This window comes from Sycon ciliatum, chromosome 2, assembly GCF_964019385.1.
Source record: "Sycon ciliatum chromosome 2, ocSycCili1.1, whole genome shotgun sequence".
NCBI classification, from domain to species: Eukaryota; Metazoa; Porifera; class Calcarea; order Leucosolenida; family Sycettidae; genus Sycon; species Sycon ciliatum.
In genome coordinates this window covers 16,481,829-16,508,057 of record NC_088644.1, presented here as the reverse complement: position 1 = coordinate 16,508,057, position 26,229 = coordinate 16,481,829, and the positions used below count along the sequence as shown (strand labels likewise).

Below are 26,229 nucleotides of genomic sequence, written 5' to 3'. Positions count from 1 at the left end.
TAGTCTATGACTGGTCTTGACAAATTGAGAAAAAGATTAAATAAGTTAGAAAAAACTGCCTCTATTCAGCTGTAAAACTGCAGGATCTTTTCGCTCTGAAGAATTTTTTTCATGCTTCGGACACAGCCCATCTTCAGAGTACAACAGGTATACACTGAATGTTCCTTCTGAATTGCATATTGGAAGTGCCGATAATGTACTGGAAAGGCATGGCCACTGAACTGACTTCATTTTGTGCATATCTCCTCGCCATCATGCAGGTGTTTGGTTTGAACTGTATGTATGGACGTGCAAACAAGAGCGCACAGTGGGACAAGAGAAACAGCGATGCATTTCTTCAGTACACTGCGCAGCACAAACTGCCTGTGTATGGCTTTGAGGTGAGTACATTATCAGCATTCTGATTGAGCTGCTTCGTTTTGTATTCTGTTGCATTTGAGGATTTCCTTGAGGCCCTTGAGCTGTGAAAGAATTTTCATTTGCAAGATGACCACAAGCTTAGCGCACAAGATAAGATGGACAATAAAGAAGAAATAGGGAGGAAGAGAAAGTAGTGTACACCCGGGAGGGGCATGAGGACAAACAAAAACAGTGGGTTTTGATCGGTGTAGTAAGTGATTGTGTGTTTGTGTGTTTACACCGGTACTGCTCGGCACCATCGGTGTTGCCAAGCACTTTCCACTGCCATGCGCCATAGGGCTTGAAAGTGCTACGTCACAGCATAGCAACAATTTCAAAAATTCAAAAACTTGATCCACTTGGATCCAGTTTGGATCAAGTTTTTGTATGGATCCAAGCACATTTCAAGCAGTCTTACTCACAGCAAGGTGATGTAGCCAGTGAAACTGGCTGATTTGGCTACTGGGGCGGGGTGACAACTGGTGGCGAAGTAAAAGTCACGCCTGCATACGACACGAGTGCGTTGCTATGCACCCACATACTGAGGCAATAGCAAAGTCACACCTTAGTGGATCCAAAATGGAAATCTGATGTCAACTTACTACTGCCTGGCCGTTTTTGACGTCATCACTTTCAAGCCCTATTGGCAGGTCTTTCATAGATTTGCGTATCTCATTTGACATTTCAATTGTCCAAACAAAGAACCGCACCACGAACATTTCTCCTAGTTACGTGTAAATCGAAGTATGCTTTCCCTTGCAATACCTTACAGCATGTATTTTAGCTGCCCTACAGCTGGCAAACAATCATATAATATGTCTAGCTGTATTACGGTGTACATGGTGCTGGGCATAAGTCAATTTCTCAAATTCCTTGGCTGCATGTTTCCATTCAGCGGGTTGTTTTGCGCTGCGGGTGAAGTTTCACTTTTCCGTAAAAGCACCAACAAATAGTGGCGATAGTGCCACTCACACACGAATTACTGTAATACTCGGTGAACTGAGTTTAGTACATTGAATTATGAATACTTGCCTGTTTGTGTTTGTGTGGAACCAATTAGCTTGTCCATATTCTATACCATTCGGTGTTGCTTCCTGTCCTGTCATCATGTTGTTGTATTCCTCTAGGTTTGCAATGAGAAGCAGGGTCAGGTAAGACTATAGAGAATATGACATTGTCTAGAGTTATTTGATTCTATCAACCGGTGCACAGATCATAATTACTTATAGACATGTCTGAAGTTTGAAGTCAAGGTAACATAGTCTTGCACAATTCTGCATTCAAGAGACCATAGTATCTCCATTGTATCTCTTCTTCCTCCTGTCTATCCTCCCATATGAATTTTTGCGAGCGCGCAAAAAAAAGTAAGGAGCATGCGCCGCGCCGAACACTTCACAGTTTGCTTCCTGCTCAGATTTGCATGGCTGACTGGTGACTCTCTTCAAAGCTACTATATTTACCTCCATTACTAGTATTAACTGGTTTTGAGGAAAAGAGACAAACGGGAAAAGTCTGAAGAAAAAATTGACTGTCACCACCAGAACTCGAACCAGGGACCCTCGCTTGTAGCCAGCGATGCTCTAACCACTGAGCTATGGTGTAGTCGTCATCCAAGCAGAGACCGTTCAACGTTTTCTTCAGACTTCGTAACTCACACTTCCTGTGAATCCACACAGGCGGGTAGGACGCAGCCCTCACTGTACCCACACACTTCACGTACAAACTAGCACACGCGGGGGGAGCCCCAACTAGTAAGTAGTACATTACTAGTACTCTAATTAATTTTTACATCTGATATCGGACATATTGCTCTGCAGGTTCATGCTGATGTGATGGCAGATTCTTACCAAGATGTTCAGTAAGTAGTCTTATTTGGGACCAGAGCATGTACCCTGCCTGTAAGCAGGGATATTGGAACAATGTGTGCTGTGTAGCGTTGAAAAGAAATTATTCAGATCAGCGAGGAGCAGAAGTGCCATTAGATTTACTGCCCTACTGTTCATTGGGGTGAAAACCTTTTCTGTCCGTTCATGGAGGCTAGCTTATAAACCTTTTCTGTCCGTTCATGGAGGCTAGCTTGTAAACCTTTTCTGTCCGTTCATGGAGGCTAGCTTATAAACCTTTTCTGTCCGTTCATGGAGGCTAGCTTATAAACCTTTTCTGTCCGTTCATGGAGGCTAGCTTATTAACCTTTTCTGTCCGTTCATGGAGGCTAGCTTATAAACCTTTTCTGTCCGTTCATGGAGGCTAGCTTATAAACCTTTTCTGTCCGTTCATGGAGGCTAGCTTATAAACCTTTTCCTATTATGCCTGGGTTTGGGAGGGTCAAAGGTAAAGAAGCAAAATATTCACGTACATTTAACTATACCTTGACTGGTTTATGTTTCTAAATGAAGAGTGGTGGGTTCAAGCCTACTTTTAGCCTAATATAATCAGTTTTGCGGCCTAAATTGTGCCACAATCCGGTTTACAAAACCCTTTTTGGGACGTAAGCATGATCCTAGGTGTATGGTGATGTAATCTGGTGGATATATTACTTGTTGAAATGACCGGGTGATATGCATTACTGTTCAGATTGAGTTAGCTGCGAAGTAGCCATATGCAAGAGGAGCTAGTACAGCTAGCAACTCGGTAAAATCTTTTTGTCTGCTTTTGTTATGCATAGTGAGATGCTTGTGAAATACTGGCCGGACGTAGCGACAAGACCAAAGCTCATCGGACCAGGTGTGTACAAAACTAAGAAATCACCCAGTCAACCTAATGAGCTAGGGTCCCATTACTTCGAAATTGTCCTTTCTCAGTTCCTTCAAACCTACGCAGATACATTAACTAACCTAGTCAGGGTGGTAGCCAACTTACAGAGCGGTTGTTGAATACCGTAATGTCGCGTGCATTAGCCGGGGCTTATATGCCTATAAGCCGGTGATGGAGTCAGGCTTGTACACAAGACAGGCTTATACACGAGACAGGCTTATATGACAAGCACCACTCAATGACCAGGCTTGTATGCGCAAACTGCTGACTTTTGGACGTCAAAACCAACATTTTCCAACGGGATTTTTTTTCTTTTTTTTCGCAAGTGTACGGTACCATGCAAACATGAACATGTAAAAGGCGCGCTCACCAGTCTTGCGTAGTAGCCCGGCTTACGCACGCGACACGTGGCGCGTCTCGTGTACTGGCCCGGCTTATGCATGCGACAGGCTTGTACGCGAAAAGCTGTTGCAGATTTCATGCTTCTACACGAGACAGGCTTATGCACAAATCCGGCTTATGCACGCGACATTACGGTAAGTTAGTTGTACTATACGTCATAGTGCAAAGGAACTTTCGATTTTGAATGAAAGGCGGCGCTACTGTACGTCACTTTGGATGCAACCTTGCCTATCGAGGCTAAAATTCTATAACAAAAATGAAAGCTGTATCCTTGTCCAGGACTGCACGTGTAGTGCCCACGACTTTAGACGAAGCTGATTGAGCTGTTGTCTTTTCAATGCGTTTCTCCAACTAACCTCTGTGTTTTTGTAGATGAGAATCCCAATGCTGGATTTCTGGAGGAGTTTCTCCCGCTAGTGGCAGATGTGATCGATGCTGTTACAGTCCATATCTACACAGGTAACCTGGGTAACCTGGGTAACCTGGGTAACCTGAATTATAATGGCTGTGTGTGTTACTGTATATCACCTTATTTTCGGTGTTGTAAAACTTCGGTGGTCGCTTAAATCAGGTTTTATTGTACTTAGGGCACATTCAGACTGATGTGAAACAACTGACATATTGGGGATGTTGTCGTGGCGAAGCAACCTCAAAGGAGGTTTCCGGAGTGTAAAAGCGGCAGTGTGCACGCTTCGTAAATCTCGTCTGCCTAGTCATTGGCATGGTGAATGACGTTTTCGGTTTGATGCTGGTCTGTACCGATGTAGGTTCAGGTCAGTCTGAATGCCCCATGATCATCCGTTGTTCTATGAGGGGAAAATGGGTATTTTCATTTTTTGCCAGAGTATTTGTAGCTGCTATCAGCACAAGATCCTGGATACAATATTATTTAAAAAGTTGGCCGGATTTTGCGAATATATGAAGGAGTAGGAATCATTCTCTGCCCAAGATGTAAGAGTTTCTGTTGAAAACTGGCTGCATCTTGTGTAAGGTGTGAGTTGGTGGATGACATAACAATTGTAATGTTTCTCAAGAACACCATACGAAACCCAGCAGGTGGTGGGAATGTGCAGATAGTGCAGACATCGCATGTCTCTGATGTTCTTCTGTCATGTCCAGGCTATGGTCTAGATCACAACCTACCTGCACAGATCACAACTGGCCAGTACTTGGACAAGTATCAGAGCACATTGGTAAGACGCGGCAACTGCCCACTTCCTCACTAGAACGTCAAGATTATTACAGTGAAACCTGTCTGAGACGACCTCTCAAGGGACCTTCACAAGGTGGTCTCTGTTACCACGTGGTCTCCCTATCCAGGGTCATTTGACTGGAAGTAGCTTCCCTAGGTCCTGGTTTCAGTGGTCTTCTAGGACATATGGTCGCCTAAGCCGAGGGGTCGCCTTGACAGGTTTTACTGTATATCAAATGACTCTGTGTCCAACGTTTGGAGAACTAAACATGCCTGGAATTGTACATGTAACTATGTTGTGCAGATACAAATGACATGTGCGAATGATCAGCATTCGATTTCGAGCATTTGGACTCAGTTGCGGCTAATTCCAAGTTGGAACCTGAAAATTTGAGACTCGAATTGAAGAAAGTCTATCTGTACATACTGTACTCATCTGTGCTGAAATATGTCGCTCAGATTGGAGGGAAAGGAGAGAGAGAAGGGGGGGGGGGGGGGGAGAAGCGGAGCAGTACTCTTCCACTGGAGCGGTCCAAAATTCAGTCAAACGTGCCAGGTCTGGCGCGAAGTTCTGCATGAAAGGCTAGGAAAAAAGTGCACTTGATGGCCGCCACGTATCCGACTGTATGGATGCCCATGTAAAGCTTCGATGGGCTCACACACGTAGTTCGTGGATGCCCAGCATATAAGGATGTATAGGGCACACTGGTTGGCCATGCACACAGTTCAAGAAATCATGTGAGAAAGCAAGAGCTGGAAAGAATGCTTGTCCTTGATTATCATCTTGATAGGAAAACATATCCTCATTTGGCATGAACTGTGTGGGTAGCGTTTTCTCTTAAACGTTTCCGACCAAAGCCAATAACATGCTGGATTGTGTGTGATGGTTATGTTTAGTTATGCACGTGTACACCAGGCAGTCGTAGCATCTCGGATTGGATTGGATTTGGAAGTTCTACTTTGTCCGTATTCTATGGAACTCACATTCGTGATTATGGCCTTGATTTGCTGACCCTAAGCAAGGCCCAGACCAGGGGATCCATGTTATGCAGGAGTGGATAAATTGGCTCTGCCCCAAGGGAAATTGGGGCGGGTAGCCCGAGAGCAAATTCCACATTGTTACATTTTACAGTGGCTCGTCACATCTCCCAAGATTCTACTTCCAAATACCTGTACGGCTTCCTGGTGTACACGTTACACACAGACAGCGTTAGCACGCATGCTCTCTGTTTTGTTTCCTGATTGCAGGCTCCACTGGCAAAGGTGATCAATGACAAGGCACCGAAAGCTGAGATATGTAAGTTCAGATTTGGACCGCATAAATTCCTTCTGTTAAGTGTACTAGTACTGATTGTCCACTGAGTAGACCATGTTGCTCCCCTTTCTTGGCTTGCATTGTCTTCAGTGGGTATCTCGACATGAAGCTAGGTTTTATCTACTTCGGCGATGCAGTATCTCAAGCCTGTAATTCCCTGCTGGTATTTTCTTTGTTATAGGGATTGGTGAAACAGCAGCAGCTTGGCATAGCGGTCAGATGAATACCACCAACACATTTCTATCAGGATTCTGGTACCTTGTAAGTTGGCTCTTCTAACTGACCCTGCAGTTATAGCTTGCAGAGAGGTGCACCCCCATGTCCTGCTGGTTTCCACAGCTAGTTACACACCGTCTAGTGCCACACTAGAGCTATGACCATGACTTTGTCGAGCCTCTCTGATAGTGGTGGGTACCGACACCGTTGCTCACTTGTCCAGTGAATGCGCCGTCCGCGATAATGTTCTGTCAAGTACACAGCTGTGGAATTTGAAATCTGGTCTCAAGCTGATGGTAGATACAGTGCTGAGGGCATCAAGGCCAGTATGTTGTGCTGTAAGCTAATGTAAATCTTAATCTGGTTTATACCGCAACTTTAGGCGACGTACATGCAACAATTATCATCCTGGCTTTGCAGAAGCACACCGACGCTGTCAATCACTAACTCATGGGATTATGCCGTATTTAATGGCTTCAGGAAATCGGACTGGGCAATTGATACTCCATTCTAATTTGTGCATGAGGTTGACATAATAATTATGTACTTGTTCTCTGCTTGTGTACCTTCCTCCGTGTTAAGGATGCACTTGGCACTGCGGCAAATAACAACGTCCAAGCATTTTGCAGTAAGTCTTTGTAAGGAAGTTGATTGGTCCTCACACTGGAGCTTGCAGTTTTCTTGCCGACTGAATTTGACACTTGACTGAGTCACACTGCCATCCAGACCCAACATGACACTTGACTGAGTCACACTGCCATCCAGACCCAACAAGAAGTCTTAAGAGCATTCAATATGAATGATAGCAGTAGTAGATTCCTTTTTCGACCAGGCCAGACCACCCGACGCTTGCGAATACCAGCATGAAGCAGCACGTGTGGTCTCGACTGGTCGAAAAGGAATCTACTAGGGGAATCGTTTTTATTTCAATCCAAATGAGCAACAGAAACCATCAAAGAGAAGGTATAAAGCAACAGCAAATGAAAGTATGCGAATGACACCCAAAAACATGAAATGAAAACCACTAAAAAGCCGCGATCAAATAGCCCCCACCCTAACATGGATAAATTACAGTCAGCTCGTCGCCACAGTAAATCAAAGCAGAACATAGCAGAACATTCAAACAAACAACAAAACAAAAACAAACAAAATAATAACAAAAAATGGATCTGGTGTGAAGTAATAAATAAGATCAATCCATGTGAAAAGAACATTGATGGTCACAGTCAGGTCAATAGATGAGCATGGGCCCGGCACTCCATGACGAAGCTATGAGCGCCGCCACCAGCATGTCTCTTGACGTACGACGCATGGGCACCACGAAGGCAGGTAATCTGCCATCGCACAAGGCACAAACTTATCCTCGAGCGCAATTGCCGCACAAGCAGGGAATACGGTAGGTCGCGATGACGGTCGTGAATTCGCGCAGCCAAAGTGCGCAGGAAAACAGTGGTCTCCGTGCTGCACATGCCATTCGTGGCGAACACAAGGGGCGCGAACGATCCACGATCAACCCTATTGATACGGTCGGCATATTGACGCTTCTTCTGGCGCTCGTGATCAGCCAATTGGCTCATTACTTGTGATCGCGACAGCAAAGATGGCCTTGGGTGAGTAACCCGAACATTGAAAAAGGCATTTTGCTGCCGCGACCAGAAGCCACAAGCCCGAACATCCACACGAGCGCCATCGGCAGTGTTGCCTGACACAGCCTCACCCTGCAATGCAGCCAGTGGGGGCTCAGTCTCCACGTCACACACCACTTCTGCCAGCGTGTCGGCAAAGAGGTCCCGCAACTAGTTATGGCGCTGTGTAGGATACCCTCCGCCCGTAGATGTTTTGACTCAAGAACCTCAGTACATAAACACTTGGCAGCACGAGCCAGAGCCGAGCATAAAGCATTGGACGGAGCCTTGAACATGGAGACCATGTGTCGCCAGGCAGCTGAATCAAGGCCAGAGGGACCTGCTGCGCCTTTCATCGCCATGCATGACTTCCGGATACGGGCCGCTGTTATGCCTTCATACAGCACACTCTCCGGAACTATCAGCTCGTCATCCAACAGAACACTCTCATCACTGTGGACAGGATCCGGGTGTTTTTCCCTCAGGACATCGAGAACCGATCTCCCGTTGATCTCCTGGTCCAAAGGAAGAACGCACCCACGACCATTGTCTTCTAGATAATGGGTGGCTGTACCAATTCTCTCGCCATACACCATCTTGGCAAACTCAACGCCGTCCAGCTCCGACCGAGACTGAGCACGCCCGTGCGCGACTAAAGGCAAATGGGCTTGGATACAGCGTGCCTCGCGGAGCAAAGCAATCAAATTGCCTGATTTCCACAAGGTTAGGCGCTTGCGAAGAAACTCCTTGTTGTCAGTGGCAGATGAGGTGCCAAATGGGCGCTGCAAAAGCAAATGGCCCGCAACAACCACAGCCGACCACGCAAATGCTCTGGCTTCAGATCCGTCGCTAAACAGACCGATTAACCGAGCCAATTCAGCCACAAAGTGTCCACCATCATCGCCAAAAGGTACAATAAATGTATTCCTTTTCCATTTAATCACCTCGGCATAGGCACTATCCATAAGCTGGGTGATGTCGCCATCCGGCAATGACCAGAAACCACGTTCATTTTCAACGGGCTCGGCGGCAATATGGGTTGGTTGCTGGACCGTGGTACTATTATTTCCAGAACTACGGACCGGAGGGAGGTCAACACGTAACTCCCGTGACTCCTCAGCACAATCAGCAGAAGCACCTGCGGACAGTGGGCCAGTAGCGTCAATTGAAGCCGTCTCCGAGCACGCGAGAGCAGGCAGATCCACCCGCAGGGGCTGCATGGATGAAGCAGCAGAGCAACAGATTGAGAAGATTGCTCCAGGGTGCAATGCTGCTTGGGAACGTTCCGTGGCCGACGACTGGGGTCTGGAAACCGAAGTATTCCGCCCTCTGCGAGGCACCCACCCCGGTACTGATTCGGGTGGTGCATCAGGCAGCGAACGCTCCCCAACAGCACCGCCAGTGACAACAGTAACGCTCAGATTAGTGTTTCCGAAATTTGTGCATCTCTGGCCCCTGCCGGGGTAGCAGTCTACACAGCATCGTCCTGCTGCGTTGCAGGAGCAAGAGCGGCACGTGCCCGATGACCTACTGCAGGAACAGCACAAGCGCTTGCTGTTACCTCCCCTGCGCGACTGAGACGACATAACAGGGGAATGGCGGCTGCAGACAAGCATCTAACACGTGGGCCAGACGTGCGACCAGACGTGCGACCCTGAAGGACGCCGTGCTGGGCTGGGCTCATAGATAGACAGCTGCAGACTTCAGTTACAGTGCATACACGAGCACGGCCAGAAGAAGGCGCGAAGAGACGTGAGGTGTGAAGAGCACCCCGCACGTCAGTTGCACAGACCACGCGGGAAAGCACCCAGCCGCGAAGCGCAGCACAGCAAGCCAGCTCATCCAAGGCCAAAGGCGAAGGCGCCGAAAGCGACCCGAAACTACAGCACAATGGCCGGTTCGCCAGGTAACAAGAAAACCAGCTGGATGGAGGAATAGCGGAATGGGCAACTCCACAGCGGTGAAAACTACTGGTGCCGACTCCTGAAGCCTAGAAGAAAGTAATGAAGTAGGTTAATAAACGGTTGGCTGGGGTAGTGGATAAAGCAATTAGAAAAACTGCGGAGGAGCAAAATCTCCATCCGCACACCAGTGTAACAAAGTAAAAGCAAGGGAATCTACTACTACTACTATGGAGAAGATGGCATCATCAAATTAATTAATAATGATAGCGGCCGGTGAAACAGAGATACAGCAGCATGCCGAAACAGGCGTGCAAGGAGCATGGTATAATCATGACGCAAAACATGACTTTACTGCACTTTCACTTCGAAGAAAGATTTTCACTAGGTACACGTGCACGGTGCTCTCAACTCACTTCGTTCTTCATGTGTGGCTATTGGTATCGCTGTTGGTTTTACCTGGTATCTCTCATCATCCAGGTTAACTATAGAGCTAATTTCAGAATGCCCTTTGTCCTTGCTGTTAGCGACAGTGTTGCACAGTGTATGTGTGTCAGATGTGCACCCTGCACCAGTGCACATCCCTATGTTCACAGGCCTAGGGCTGCACAGCGCTGCCCGGCGTGGCCTAAACTCGCATGATTGGATTTCATAGGGCAGCACTGTAGTTAGTTGATATGATGGTATCATATTATTTTCGTGTCGTCAGAGTGAGCCTGCTTGAACCTGCTCGCATGGACAAGACCTACTCTCACACACCAATGAACGGGCACTGTGGGGACTGAAGTGGCAACTAGGAAGCTCTACTGAGCTGTAGGTAGCTGTAGCAGCTAGGGAGACTATTTGGTGCCAGAATGAGCTCATGGAGAGAATAGGGCTGACCAATATTCACATTTAGTTGAGAGCATGTCAATGTCTGTTGTTTTGCAGGGCAAACTCTGATTGGAGGCTACTATGAGGTGAGTCACATGTGCCGTCAATGGTGGGGTTCAACTGCAAATTGACAATAGGGCAATACTTTCCCGTAACTTGCACTCTCCATGCGTAATCAGATATTCACTATTGCGTAGCTATCAAACTCACACCAGAGACATCTGTGTGTGTGTGTATGTGTGTGTGTGTGTGTATGTATGTGTGTGTGTATGTATGTGTGTGTGTGTGTGTGTGTGTGTGTGTGTATGTATGTGTGTGTGTGTCAGCTAGTTCGGTTGGTGGGTACACTTATGCCAGATAGTGTTGGGCCTGTTGCCAACGGGCTCGGCTGCTTGAAGGTGTATTGTTGTACCTACCACCTTTGTTGGTTTCAGGGTTCATATACTTTCTATTTGAAGTATACATACCTGTTAACAATGGACTACTTCTGGCTAGATAAACTCTTGTGTAATCAATGGTGCTAGTGAAGCTTTTATCAGATCCACTCTGATTTAGCCACCCACACTAGTACCAAGTATTACCTTCACTGAGGGCAGGGGTACCTGCAGTTGGATCCCGGGACGGATACCCTGATGCCGTCAATCCTTTTTCTGCACCTTGTTCTCACCCACTTACTGAGGTGTGGTGAGCCCATAAGTGGGATCATTTCAAGTCCACCCTAGTTTGGGGATTTCAGGGGGTGTCGGCCGTTGGGTGGTTCAATGGCCAATTGAGTCATCTTTCCAAGATTCCTTTTGAGTCTCTCTCCCCTCTCCCGGGGAGACCCACGTGACCAGTTTTGGCAGTGAGCAAGTACAAGTACAAGTAAGTGTGTGTGTATGTGCGTGTGTGTGTGTGTGTGTAATGTACATGACATGGGCGAAAGGTCTTTCTCAGTTACATGCTAATTCATCCGTTTTTCAATATTCTTTTCAGCTGCTGAATAGGACAACTCGTGACCCCAATCCCGATTTCTACACTGGGTTGTTGTGGAACAAGCTAATGGGAACAAAGGTACAAGGCACATGTTTTTTTGTTTTAACCTCTGTGCAGACTTCCACTGTTCACACAGCTTTCTCTACTCTATATTTGAGTATTGCTAACAGTTAAGATAAGGCCATCACTAACTAAGCAGTATGCATGCATTTGAATGCTAACGGTATTTTATTATCACTCCCCCTTTCCCCTTCCCCTCTCGTGACCACGGACACCTGCATGTACTATCACAGGAAAAAAGCACAAGTGTTTGAGAGAAAGTATGTTTCTTATGTTATGCCAAACTCAGACACATAGAGTCGAGCTAGACTCAGCTGAGTCATGATCTACTATTTACTGCTTTAATTAACATGGAGCCGCGTCTGGTAGAAGGGAAAGAAGATAAAAAAGAAAAAAATCTGGCGCTCTGCAAGCTACAGAAGCTAGTGAAAAGTGCCGATTGAGTGAGACCACATAACAATGAGGTCGGCCAGATGGCGGTGAGGCCTGCCGAGTTTCCGGCACCCGTCTTACGCTACCCCCACGCGCACCTATACGGTACGCTCACAGGCCTCTCTGAGGCTACACAAAGTGCGCCCAGAGCACCTGTATTGCTTCCGTGATCCGAATACGAATGCAGCCTTGCCGGTCGCATGTCAGGCTGCCACGTACATGGCCAGTCCGAGGCTGACTCTGCCGCATTGAGCATCTCTAGTATCTGTGATCCCGTAGACAGCACACGCCAAATATGCGACTGGCCTGAGGACAGCCCCATGCCGCTCGGCAAGGGCGACCAGCTCAGATCGCATAAGGCAGCGGCGTTGAGCTGGGCGCAGTGAGGGTTGGTGATAACTACAGTTTCCTTTGCGGACATTTCCAAAAAAATTAAATTTTCCAAAAATCAAATTTTGTCATTAGTGAGAATAAGACTATAGGATGGTGAATAAGCCTCTTCTCCCGACATTAACCCGCCGAAAACACATTTTCAAATGTCATCTCTATCGTGCCGATAAACTCCAAAAATTTGGTCGGGTTTTGCCCCAAAAACCTCTGAGTTAGGAAAAATCATGTAATTCCTTGCTGTTTTACTCTCTTTTGAAACAGCACATTGTGCTGTTCGCACCCCAGGTGTGGTAGCATTTTGATTTTTCCAAATTTTGTGGCACTGCATGGTGTATGATGAAATCAAGAAAAACATCAAATACGGCAGCGCACCAAAGCCAGAGATATACTTTTTATGAATTGAGCAATTGGTGGTAGACCAGGTGCCAGTAACAAGTGAGTACAAAGTGTCTGCAAAGTTGTAGGATAGAATATTTATGTGTTGCACTGGTTTTAGATCTGAAAAGGACTAAAACTCCGCAAAAGGTCTCTTGAAAGTTCTCATTTTTTCATTTTCGGATATCCGGAATAGACCCCTTGCAAACACAACTGTTTGGTTCTTTGCCTGTAATCTTGGATGCAGATGCTTCACGTCACATCCACTGTGAGCAGATCCTCACTGAGATTGTATGCAGCATGTTCTGCGGCATCTTTCCAGGTAATGATCGTGTAAATACTCTCTCTCTCTCACACACACAGGCACACACTTACTCTCACACACGTGAACACACACACACACACACACTCACAAACAAGCACATGAACACACGCACACACACACACACGCACACACGCACACACACACACACACACACACACACACACACACACACACACACACCTGTCCTGTCCTGTCGACCCACTGCCTTAAAGGTTACGTGGTCCCATTGCGGGAGGAGGGAGAGGAGCAAACACGCCGGTGCCGGGTCAGGTCCCTGGACTGCCGAAATCTCCGAGAGCAGTGCTGACACATTAGTGGAAACTTGGCACGTTCATCCGTTGTTGGGCGGTTCTGGCGAGGTCTACAAGGAGCGGAAGCGGGCTGGCTAGCGATTGAGGCAGGCTGACACCTGTGCACAGCGAGTCCACCCCTGCTACGGTACCATCTCCCACAATCTGCGCATTGACATGCACCACGCTGCTGATGGACTGGCTTGCGACGCTCCGCTGTGCACTTGTGGCGCTTAAGATCACTTGGTCTAGAGCAGACCTTTCCACAGGTGGGGCACTCAACGGGGGCTGCTGCGGCCAGTTCCTTATCCTGGTCTTGGTATCTACATCGCCATTCCACGCGAGATGTGTTAGCGGTCTGGTACCAGTTCACAATTTGGTTATGTCGAAGATCGACCGACACGCAGTCCTTCCACCGTTTCCTTGGTCCATGGGCAGGTCTGACAGGTGGGAGCTGGCCAAACAGAAGGCACTTCGGCATGCGGGTGTCATCCATGCGCGCCAGGTGACCTAGCCACTCTAGCCGACGATGCCGAAGCTTACAGGTGATGGTCTCCGGATCGCCCCACATACGCAATAGTTCAGCATTGCTGATGTGGGCATCCCACATCTGCTGTCTCGACACACCAAGGATAGAGCGGACGCAACGCATATGGAAGGTGGACAGGCGTTGCAAGTCGCCCTGAAGGGGGACCCAGCACTCAGAACCGTATAGTAGTAAGGACATGACACACGCGTTGAAAACACACCTCTTCAAGAACACAGGAAGCTGACCATTGGCAAATACAGGGCGCTGTAAAGCACCACAGGCCTTGGAGGCACTCGCAATGCGGGCGCTGACGTCCACTGCCGAACGGCTGTTGCTGGCGATAATGGAACCCAGATACCTGAATTCAGCCACATTCTTGATCTCAACATCCGCCAGCGTGAGTGGGACACAGTCTGCATCTTGGATGTTGCTGCCGCACACCATGAATTGGGTCTTGGTAGTGCTGACAGTTAGTCCAAAATCAGCAGCAGTCGCCTGGAATACAGAGAGTGCGAGCTGAGCACCGTCACGTGTAGTCGCTAACAAGGCTGAATCGTCGGCGAACTGACATTCCCCAAACTTGGTCGATATCTTTCGCGTCCTCGGCTTGCCGAACAAATTTCCGTCAATGCAATAGCGAACCTCCATGCCGACACCAGGAACTGCCGACACTCTCCGGGACCAAACAGTGAAAACGGCCCACATGAATAGATTGAAAAGCACGGGGGCCATAGAGCACCCCTGCCTCAAGCCGTTGTTGATGTTGATGGGCTGAGTGTGTCCCTGGGATGTGCGGATTGTGGCAGACATAGATGTGTGAAAGGACTTGGTGACAGCGAGGAGGGTGTCCGGTACCCCAGCACAAGCAAGTACACGCCACATACACTCTCTGGGCACTGAATCGTAGGCCTTGCGCAAGTCGATGAAAACCATGTAGCCTTTCGTGTCATGCTCGAGAGATTTCTCCACAAGTTGGCGTACAGAGAAGATCATGTCCGAGCACGAGCGCCCGCGCCTAAAACCACACTGCGAGTCTGGCAGCAGGGTCTCTGCTAGCCGCTGGAGACGTGTCTGTATGATGGCAGCCAGCACCTTCCCCACAACATCCAACAGAGCAATGCCACGCCAATTGTCACCCAGTTGCAGGTCGCCTTTTTTGGGGATGGGTACGAGAGTAGCATCAACCCATTCCTGCGGTACCTGTCCGGAGTTCCACACAGCACCAAACAGATCTAGCATCCTGTCCCGTAGAGGAAAACCACCGTACTTAACCAGCTCCGGCAAAATCCTGGATGCGCCAGCAGCCTTGCCAGGCTTCAGCTTATCGATTGCACGTCGCACTTCAGCCGACGTTGGGGGGTTAGCCAAATCATCAGCAACCGGGCAATGTGGGAGAGAGCCCAGTACCGCAGGGACGAACGTAGATGGGATATTCAACACTGTGTCGAAATGACGACTCCACCGACCATCCTGTTCCTCCTGAGACTCACACAAGTTACCATTTTCATCCTTGATAGCAGACACCCGGGTGCCCACCCGTCCACGACAGCACGCCTGCAAATCTCCTATACACTTCCAAACTGCCGCGCCGTCAAATCGGGACTCCGAGGCCTGCTGTGCCTTGTTCTTGATCCAATCCACCTTCGCTTGACGTACTGCAGAACGGGCAGCAGCGCGGGCAGCCTTGAACTTGGAATAGTGATCGTCACGGAGCCTACCATGTTGAACCCACACATTGTACATTGCATTGCGTTCGTCCAAGAGCGGTTGAATGACATCCTGGCTATCAGCAAACCAGTCTGACTGGCGTCTCTTTCGTGGACCCAAGTTATCCATAGCTGATGTAACAACAGCATCACGTACCGCAGTCCATTGGCTCTCAACACTGCCCTCCTCGGGCCACCGATCAGCGAGCTCTTTAGCAACATCCGACTGGTAGTGTTCGGCTGCAGACTGCTTTGACGGAAGATCAGGATTTTCGCCACGCATCTTGGCAACATCAAATTGGAAAACCGGAGGGCTATGACGGGCAGCACGGCGGCGCACGGCCGGAGTATCCAGGTCGAAAGACATGGTAAGTAGCTCATGATCGCTCCCACACTCCGCATTCCGTACTGTGGTGACATCCATGCACTGCCGCTGATCGGCTTGGCGAACAATGATGTAGTCAATACAGTGCCAAGCCATTGACCCAGGGTGTTGCCACGTCCGCTTGAAGATGTCCCTTTTCGCAAACCAGGTGTTACAAAGACTAGCGTTATTCATAGACAGAAAGGACAGCAGCTCGGTTCCAGCACTGTTCAGTTGGCCCAAACCATGAGGCCCACGTACTCTGCCCCACTCATCCTCAGCCATACCAGAGCCAACGCGCGCGTTAAAGTCACCAAGCAGGATATATTGATGGTCCTTGCATACATTGATGGCACACTGCAATTGGTGAAAAAACTCATCCTTTGCTGTTCTTGGACTGGCAAACGTTGGGGCGTAGGCACTGATGACATAAATCGATTTAGGATTGTTCACTCCCCTGTGATGGCTGAGTGGAAGTTTGAGACGTGCTAGTACCACACGCGGACCAAACGATCTCCAAAAACTACCACCAGCTTTCCACGCGCCGGACGAAAATTTATTGAGTATTAGTGCAACTCCTTCTCCTCGACGACGATGGGTATTTGCGTCCACAGCTCGCCCAGACGTTATCACTGTATTTCCTTTGTCGTCCTCGTATAGATGTTCACCAAACCAGTGTGTTTCCTGTACACCAGCGACGTCCAAGCTGAGTCGATGTAGTTCGGAGATGACGAGGTCCAGTTTCCTGTCTTCAACAACTGTAATAGTTTTACCTTGACACTTCTTGCTTGTCTTATGGTAACACCTTGTGTTCCTACTATTCTCACTCCTGCGGTTCTCACCTTTCTTTTTGCTTTATAACCTCTGGTTTGAACATCATTCGACGAATTCTCCAATCAATCAAGTCTATACTGTTACACTGGTAGCTTGAGGATGGTTGAGATCATCGTTTGCCCTTTGACGTGCCTTGTGCTCCTGGCCGCTACTGCTCTGCTATACGCCGCTTTCCGTGAGATCCGCCGCGCTCGGGACAACGTGGCTGCTACAGTTGGACGACATCAATTACCTGCTACATCAAGCTCAAGTCCTCCGGATCTAGCCCCGTGTCGATCGCGTTCTCTCTCGCAGACAAGCCCGAGCGTCAAACGCGTTACCAGAGAACCGAATGTTTTCCATGGCAACCCTTCCGAGTTCAAAGAATGGGTATTTACGGTCGAGTTAGCCTTGAAGTGCTCACCTCAAGGTGACCCGGAGAGCCAAGTTAACTTTGCGGCTAGCTACCTCGCTGGGAATGCGCGTCTTTGGCTAATTTCTTCCCTGGAAGCAGGTGAGCAATTTTCGGATTGGCATTCTTTGAAAAGCGCCCTAGCGCGAGTGTATGGCCCGCACTATGATGGGGAAAGAGTGCGGTTGGATATGTTCTCTATCCAACAGCGTGGGTCATCGTACGTAACGGAGTTTTCTCGGCTAAGTTTACAGGTGCCGGAACTTGACGAACTCTCCAGAGCCTTGCTATTTGTCAACGGCCTGCACGGTAACATGCGGACCTTGGTAGTGAAGGAACACCCCACTACACTGTGAGCCGCCGTTCAGTCAGCGCTAGCAGTCGCCTCAGACAGCCGATTTCAGCGCAGACCACCACTGGCGACCGCGCCGGGATTCGCACCACCATCAGGTAGCAAAAAGCTAACAAAACTAAGCCCCGAGGAACGTGAGACATTACGAGCCCAGGGGGGCTGCTTCGCATGTCGTCGACCAGGCCATATGGCCCAGAATTGCCCGCAGCATCGAGATCACCCAAACGGTGGACGTCAGTAAGGCCGATGCGATTACTGACGCAGCAAGAAAAGGCATCACCTGCGTGTAGTGTGTGCTCCGTCTCTACCCGTAACCGATTCAGTAGCCTCGCTGTGGAGGATGTTGACGATGATGCTGAATGCGCCCCTATTGCGGCTGGCTGATGTGAACCGACCATTCAGAGTGGTAACAGATGCAAGCGATTTCGCCTTGGGATGTGTTCTTCTGCAAGAACTAGAGGAAGATGCCTGGCATCCAGTGGCTTATGCTAGCCGAAAATTGTCTGCTGCTGAACAGAATTATACAGCTACAGAAAGAGAAACATTGGCCGTAGTGTTTGCGCTAAAGACCTGGCGCATCTACCTCTTTCAACACTTTGAGGTCATTACAGACAACATGGCGGTAGTTTATCTGAAAACAAAACCAAGCATTACAAAGAGAGAGGCGCGATGGGTTGAATTCCTAGCTGACTATAACTACACAGACCGTCACAGACCCGGCAGAGAGAACCCTGCAGATCCCCTTTCGCGTCGCCCAGATCTCCATGAGAGTAACCTCGTGGAGAATGCAGTACCACGTTTGAATGCTATTGAGTATGCTTTAGCAATGAATGATGACGTGTCCAATACAATATCAGATGTCTACCAGAGAGACAAAGAGCTAACTCCCATCATAGAAAGATTGAAGCATTCTCTCCGAGATAATTTGCATGATCGCTATTATTGGGACGAATCCACTGATCGCTTGTACCTCAAGGCATCCCCCAATAACCGGTTGTGCATACCACAGTGCGGTGTCCGGTTAAAGCTCATTCAAGAACACCATGAGTGTGCAACGGCTGGCCACCCGGGTCGTGATCGAACGTACTTCCGCCTAGCACGTTTTTTCTACTGGCCCCGAATGGGTCTCGATATCAAGAGATTTGTCAAAACCTGTGATCTCTGCCAGCGAACGAAGGGAGGTCAGCCACGAACAGGGCTTCTCCAGTCACTTCCAATACCTAATAGTCCTTGGCAGGATATCTCAATGGATTTTATTGTTGGATTGCCCCTTACTTCTCGTGGCTTCGACGCAATTTACACCTTTGTGGACTGACTTACGAAATGCGTACATCTTGTTCCAACAAACTCGAAGATTGATGCTAAGGGCAGCGCTCAACTGTACATTCAAAACGTGTTTCGTCTGCACGGGCTGAGCTCAACCATTGTTTCCGATCGCGATCCACGATTCACTGCAGCTTTTTTCAAAGAAGTATTCTCTCAGCTAGGAACTAAATTGGCATTCAGCACTGCTAACCACCCTCAAACGGATGGTTTGACAGAGAGAGTTAACCGGCAAGTGGGAGATGTTCTAAGAGCATTTGTGAACTTGAGACAGGACAATTGGGATTCGCTTCTACCACTCTGCGAGTTTGCAATAAATAGTTCACAACAGTCATCTGTAGCTAATACACCGTTCTATCTGAACTATGGGTTTGACCCTAAGTCCCCGCCCGAATTCATTCTTACGGGAGGGGAAAGGAGTGATTCGGTCGATTGGCTTCATGAGCAGGAAGCCGCACTAAGGATAGCTCGAGATGCTATGCTCGACGCCCAGGCAAGGCAAGCTCTATACGCAGACCAGACGAGAACGCCCAGTGATTTGAAGGTTGGTGATAGCGTTCTTGTCTACAGAGACTTTCTACTGACCCCGGAAGCTCGTGGCCAGCCCTCTCGGAAGTTGCAACCCAAGTGGTTTGGTCCGTATCGTATCCAGGCTAAGATTGGAGCGAATGCTTTTCGCTTGGAACTACCCCGTGAACTTCGCTGCCATCCCGTGTTTAATGTCACTGCTCTTAAACGCTACGAAGAGAACACGATTCCTGGAAGACACCAACCCCCGCCTCCGCCCTTCACAGATCTAGATGGACACACACGCTATGTTGTCGAAGCCGTTTTGAATCACCGACACCGCAGTGGTGAGCAACACTTCCTGGTGCATTGGAAGGGTTACCCCAGCAGCGAAGCTACGTGGGAGCCCGCTGGCAACCTATGTGATGAGTCTGGTCGGAATATTAAACCGCTGCAGAACTATCTAGCCTCACAACGACAGCAGCCTTGATCTAACTGGGCTGAGCCATATGCATCTCTTACTGAGATAGTTAATAATTATGTTCTAGACTGATATAGTTTTGCGTCATCTCCTTGTGAGAGTGATGAAGTTGAGTTGGATTACACTTCAATGTGGTTATGCATGTGCATGAGTGATTATTTAATATTCCCCTTTCCACAATTGCATCTCCTAACTGGATTGTGTTATCTAATAGAACCTTGGGCTTCCTATGGGGCCGGGAGAGTGTAATAGTTTTACCTTGACACTTCTTGCTTGTCTTATGGTAACACCTTGTGTTCCTACTATTCTCACTCCTGCGGTTCTCACCTTTCTTTTTGCTTTATAACCTCTGGTTTGAACATCATTCGACGAATTCTCCAATCAATCAAGTCTATACTGTTACAACAACCTTGTTTTGGATACTTGCCGTTTCGATGTTCCCTTCGCTCTCAACAAGAGAACGAACATTCCAGGATCCGACGCGGATCAGGCAGCGTCTCCTCCTCTCTCTCCGTGCTTGGGCAGATTTTTTGAAGCGCTGGTCTCCGTCCACTCGGGGGTTTGCCAATCCGCCGCGAGTGGGAGATTCAGGCGCAACAAGAAGTGGTGCCATCGTTCGACACCCCGTCTTCTTGCTGCGCTGGCCCTGAATCTCTTGCGCTGAGAATTACATGTCCTGGGACGGCCCTGGTGGACCAGAGCCGCCCCAGAAGACTCGTGGAACTAACTACTTTCGACAACCAGGGGAGCTCGGAAAATTCAAACCGTCCCCAGAGGGAACAAATACACACACACACACACACATGCACACACACACTTGTACTTGTTGCACACTGCCCAAACTGGTCACGTGGGTCTCCCCGGGAGAGGGGAGAGAGGCTCAAAAGGAATCTTGGAAAGATGACTCAATTGGCTATTGAACCGCCCAACGGCCGACACCCCCTGAAATCCCCAAAACTCTGGGTGGACTTGAAAATGATCCCACTTATGGGGTCACCACACCTCAGTAAGTGGGTGAGGACAAGGTGCAGAAAAAGGATTGACGGCATCAGGGTATCCGTCCTGGGATCCAACTGCAGTTACCCCTGCCCCCAGTGAAGGTAATACGTGCTACTAGTGTGGGTGGCTAAATCAGGGTGGATCTGATATTAGCTTCACTAGCACCATTGATTGCACAAGAGTTAATCTAGCCAGAAGCAGTCCATGGTCAACAGGTATGTATACTTCAAATAGAAAGTATATGAACCCTGGAACCAACAAAGGTGGCAGGTACAACATCACACCTTCAACACACACACACACAAAACTGACAATTACAGCGTGTTCCTGATCAGTGGCATGTATAGAACTCCAGATCGTTTTTAGAGAAGCTAACCAGTGAGAGCAGTAGGCTACATCTTAACCCCTTCACACTGAATGTGGGTGACCCACCTGGTGTAATTATTATGTACTATTACCAGTCTGATAATGATAATGGATACCTGAGAACCCTGTCGGATATAGGGTTTGGCTTGGCAAGATCACTCTGAGTCAAACTTCTCAAAGTGTTTAAATGCGTAGGCATATCTCGGTACACACTTTGAAGTATGAAGTAGTGCAGTATACAATGATTGTATTCTATATCGTACACAATCATGGAATTTCATTCTTACTCCTGTTTGTCTTCATGACAGTCATGACTGCATGGTCAGTGCTGAATGTCATGGCTTGCCTGATAGACTAAGGGAACTTGAAAGCATGACCGTCATACTGTACGATAAAGATCATCTTTGCTCTTGGCATGCAGTACCTTTGAGTCACGGGTTGGTCACTTGCATTGCCTGCTATTGAGTAGTGTTCTCTTTGTTCTTTGTTGTGTGCTTTTCAGGCTAAAACACCAGGTTCAGTGACTGTGGCCTTTATCAACATTGCAGACACTGCATTTTCAGCCAGTCCTGCATCACTGGTAAGGATGATTAAATTTTGTTATATGAATACAGAAACCCTGCCAACAAAGTTGGTGCATGGCTGTACAGAAGACAACTATTGTAAGGTCTCCCGATCTCATCATCCGATGGTGTCCCTCTCAAGTCGCTCTTCATCGTTTCCAGTGTCTTATCGTCTATTGTCTACATCACTGACTGTGCCACTGTCAAGAAGGCATGATGAGCAGCTCGGGAACCACTGAGTTGTCTATTGTTTCAGTGCAACATGGTCATGTAGGAGTTTGAATTCCGTTGCTGGTAAGTAGGGAGGATAAAGGAACGCAGCATAGAAAGAGCTTATGTGTGTTGCAGCCGGCGATGGGTGAAACAAACAATATGCTAGTGTTGAAAATGAACAGATGCCATGTCAGTACTACTACCATCTTGACCGCTGTTTGATACAACCTACTTCCATGGAAATGTGTGTTGATCCTTTTCGAATTCACCACTTGTATGTTTCATTTCTGCAGGTTCACCGCATAGACGGAAAAGAAAATCTTGGTACTATTGAGGTGAGTGCGAACCCTCGGGCCAGATTATTGTGTTGTTGTTTGAAGGAAAAAGCCACATGTATCCTTGTCATCAATGAAGGCTTTTGATGCAGCGAAATCGGCGGTACAGTTGGTAGATGAAGTTGGTTGTTCCTATGTGGAACACGGGTTTCCTGCCAAACCGACACTTGACTGACTCATGACTGCCATCCAGAGCGACTCTGACTCATGCTGCTCAAGATCATTACAGCTACCTATCTACAGGATGAATCTAAGTACATGTATAAGTAAAGCCATTTACCTAGCTCTCTCTCTCTCTCCCTTCCTCTCTCTCTCCCTCCCTCTCTCTCTCTCTCTCTCTCTCTCTCTCTCTCTCTCTCTCTCTCTCTCTCTCTCTCTCTCTCTCTCTCTCTCTCTCTCTCTCTCTCTCTCTCTCTCTTCTCTCTCTCTCTCTCTCTCTCTCTCTCTCTCTCTCTCTCTCTCTCTCTCTCTCCCTCCCTCCCTCCCTCCCTCCCTCCCTCCCTCTCTCTCTCTCTCTCTCTCTCTCTCTCTCTCTCTCTCTCTCTCTCTCTCTCTCTCTCTCTCTCCTCTCTCTCTTTCTCTCGGTAGCTATAGCAAAATAGGCACATAACCAGGCCAATGGAAGGTAAGGTTCCATACAAGAACGTGGTGTGCTACGTGTAGGGCATTTAGGAGAAAGGCAGGGAAGCAGTATACGGGAGATGGGGAGCAAACAATTGCTTCGAAGTAGAACGAAATAGTGGTATTAACTTCGGCGATAATTTTATAGGAAAGTTGGTTGCTGCCCACACTGGAGCTCACGCGAGCTCCAGTGTGGGCAGCAATCAACTTCCCAATTACTCCATTATTGCAGTATACTTACCACTATGGACTCAGATGGAGAGCCAAGGATACAAGTTACGCTATACTGTCAAACTAACACCACCAGTTACTAAACAATCAGCTCATGCGATAACATTGCACGACACTGACCGACGGTACTGACGTTCTGCAACTAACTGGCTAACAGCTCTAGAACATATTGGATGCGCACTCCAACAGCCTTCCAACTTGGCAGGTTCTAAATTGTAATATCATAACATAAGAGGGGAAGTTGAGCGCAACCAAGACCAGCACGAGCTGAAAGTCTCAGCTGCGAAGGACGCTGGCGGATGTTCATGCATATCGCACGAGCTGATTGTTTAGTAGCTGGTGGTGTTCGTGGACAAAATAGCGTAACTTGTAGTTCCTTGGTCCAAGTTTTTCTTTGATATAAACTTACCATTATGGCTCAGTATATGATGGTAGTTGTTCCATGTTGCTATTTCCTTTCCCACCTCAGTATCACTTGATACCTGGCGATGGGCAGATGACTCTTCGCACAACCCAAATGATGCTGAATGACAAGCTGTTGGAATTGGATGAGGTACGAGCAAAGCTGTTTCCATAACCGAAACATAATGCATGAAACAGGCATCTTGCGTCAATCGTGAGCGGATAGTAGCATAGAAATAGATCATGTTCCTTTTCTTGTAATGTGCTCTGCATGTTTGAGGCTTGGATGATTACACAGGTCCAGCATCTTATGTTTTATGTACTTGTATCACCAGGACTGGTCAGGGTCTTGCCAAGGTGGCTCAAAATGCCATGACCTCCCCATAGCCCCAGCATGCGGCACTCAACTCTTGCAATGGGTGAATATTTCCTTTCCTAGACCAGGACTCTGTGTAGTATATGCCATGGCTCATAGTGGTGCTGAAATGACACATGAAAGGGACACATGGAACTGTGTGTACCAGAGCACTTCAAGCATGAAAATACATGTAGCAGGAATGAATGTAGCCTTTTGAGCAAGACAGACCTTTGTAATTATAATGTATTCTGTTGGTACTCCTGGTTTGCCATCTGAACACGGGCGGTAATTGTGCAATGAAAAGTTTGCAGCTGATAGCCAAGCGTGAAGCATAGTGGGGAAATGGCCAAAATTCCACCTTTGATATGTACTGACTGATTGATTCTGTGCAATGTTGTTGTTCGTTTCTTGATTTAGAACAATAAGCTACCCGCCATGGATGGTCTTGTGAGGTCGGGACCTGTACTGATCGCTCCGAAATCATACGGTTTTGTTGTTGTTCCCGATGCCAATGCAGATGTCTGCACGTGATGTCTGCATGTGATATCTGCAAGTGATATATGCATGTGATATTTGCAAGTGATGTCTGCATGTGATATCTGCATGTGATATCTGCATGTGATATCTGCATGTGATATTTGCAAGTGCATGTGATTGAAATCTTTACTTATCTCTTCCTGCACAAAACCGGCGATATATTTATTGCTGAGAAAATAATTTCTTTTTCACTGAAATTGTCTCTTCATTGTACGGCATCATCTAGCACAAATTTCTTTCATAATATTTACCGGTTACACTGTATTCAAATTTGCAGAATTCTAAAGAATAAAGGAGAAAATCTATAAGTTTTTCTTTGTTGTCCACCAACATAAGAACCAAGTAACTTAGTTAGGGAGACTTTGCAACATTCCATAACAAAATACACACACAGGGCATGTTTAAAGTGTGGCAATTAATTGCCAATTTGGCAGGTTCTTGGTTATGAAATAGCATCAGGTTGGGGGAGGGGTGCCAACAACTGTCTGGCCTAAAAGTCTGGCCATTGAGCATCAGTATCAAGCCAGTTTCTATCAACTTCCCTAGCACTGGGACATATTCTTGACTCTTGGTACTCGGGTCATTTCATGTCTACTGTGACGACTATTTTGCCGAAACATTCTAGTGGAGAATCTTTGAGAACTGTGTCGTATTAGGGGCCGTCCGTAAATATCGAACATTTTTCACCAAACGAATTATTTTAGTTTAGACCCAACCCCTCCCTCCCTCCCCCTCAGAACGTAAAAAATGTTGAGATATACATGCGTATACAACAAAAGTCGCAAGTGTGTCACTGCTCCTAAAGACATGTACATGTATCGAACTTTTCTGAAACGAAATTGGTCAACCCCCTCCCACCCCATACCGAAATTATTTCGTTTCATGAAAAAAGTTCGATAATTATGGACGACCCCTTAGGTTGGATATGTTCTGGTGACAGTTTCATAGTTCTGGCAAATTGACCAAACCAATGGGGGCTGGCTCTGTTTGCATTTTACGCCAGGAGCAGTTACTCCAGTTCATTTCCCCAGTGACGGCGTTAACATAAAGCAATCCTGTGAGTGGTGAGTTTCCAAGAGGTGTCTGTAGCAACGCAGTGTATTGGCCCCGGCCTGCTGCGTCCACTGTTACATACTGATGTGCTGTGACATAGGTCACACAGTCGTCGTACGGCTGTGGTGGTATTTCCACACTCTTCACTGCTCGCAGGTCTGAATCGACCGTGTTCCAGAATAATGTGTGTTCCGTGCTGCATGGTGGACCAAGGGGATTTGGTTGTACCTTGAACGCCACCCCGGAATATGTGCAATTCGTGCGGACGATGCTTGACTCATCTCGATTCTGCTCTACGCAGCTTGTTGATATAGTGTCAGGGATTAGAAAAGTTGATTGGTTCTGTATACTAATGCTAAGGTCATCCATGTTAACTGCCACGTAAGCTGCTGTTGACTGATAATCCTCAGCGGTCATCAGCAGCAATGTGGCAAACACTAGTTGCCTCGAATGTTCCTGAAATGATCCACTCGGGAATTCACCATCAAATATTGCGCAGGGTAGGTCAATGAGAGGCTGGGCTTGAAATGCCTTCTTTCC

The 26,229-nt window shown here is 47.7% G+C and overlaps 1 protein-coding gene across 1 annotated transcript in view; it reads left to right on the top strand.

Annotated features, from left to right (window-relative positions):
* The window catches only part of LOC135808944 (uncharacterized), a 28,383-nt gene extending 3,439 nt beyond the window's left edge, over nt 1-24,944 (top strand). The window contains exons 5-20 of the mRNA XM_065322194.1: nt 261-380; nt 1,527-1,550; nt 2,217-2,257; nt 3,065-3,123; nt 3,928-4,014; nt 4,675-4,748; nt 5,996-6,044; nt 6,244-6,323; nt 6,861-6,906; nt 10,735-10,763; nt 11,653-11,730; nt 13,157-13,231; nt 21,879-21,956; nt 22,446-22,487; nt 23,809-23,892; nt 24,517-24,944. Of these exons, the coding sequence (XP_065178266.1) occupies nt 261-380; nt 1,527-1,550; nt 2,217-2,257; nt 3,065-3,123; nt 3,928-4,014; nt 4,675-4,748; nt 5,996-6,044; nt 6,244-6,323; nt 6,861-6,906; nt 10,735-10,763; nt 11,653-11,730; nt 13,157-13,231; nt 21,879-21,956; nt 22,446-22,487; nt 23,809-23,892; nt 24,517-24,630 (1,080 nt within the window). The 3' untranslated portion in view covers nt 24,631-24,944. The remainder of the gene's footprint in view (nt 1-260; nt 381-1,526; nt 1,551-2,216; nt 2,258-3,064; nt 3,124-3,927; nt 4,015-4,674; nt 4,749-5,995; nt 6,045-6,243; nt 6,324-6,860; nt 6,907-10,734; nt 10,764-11,652; nt 11,731-13,156; nt 13,232-21,878; nt 21,957-22,445; nt 22,488-23,808; nt 23,893-24,516) is intronic.
* Nucleotides 24,945-26,229: the final 1,285 nt, after the last annotated feature.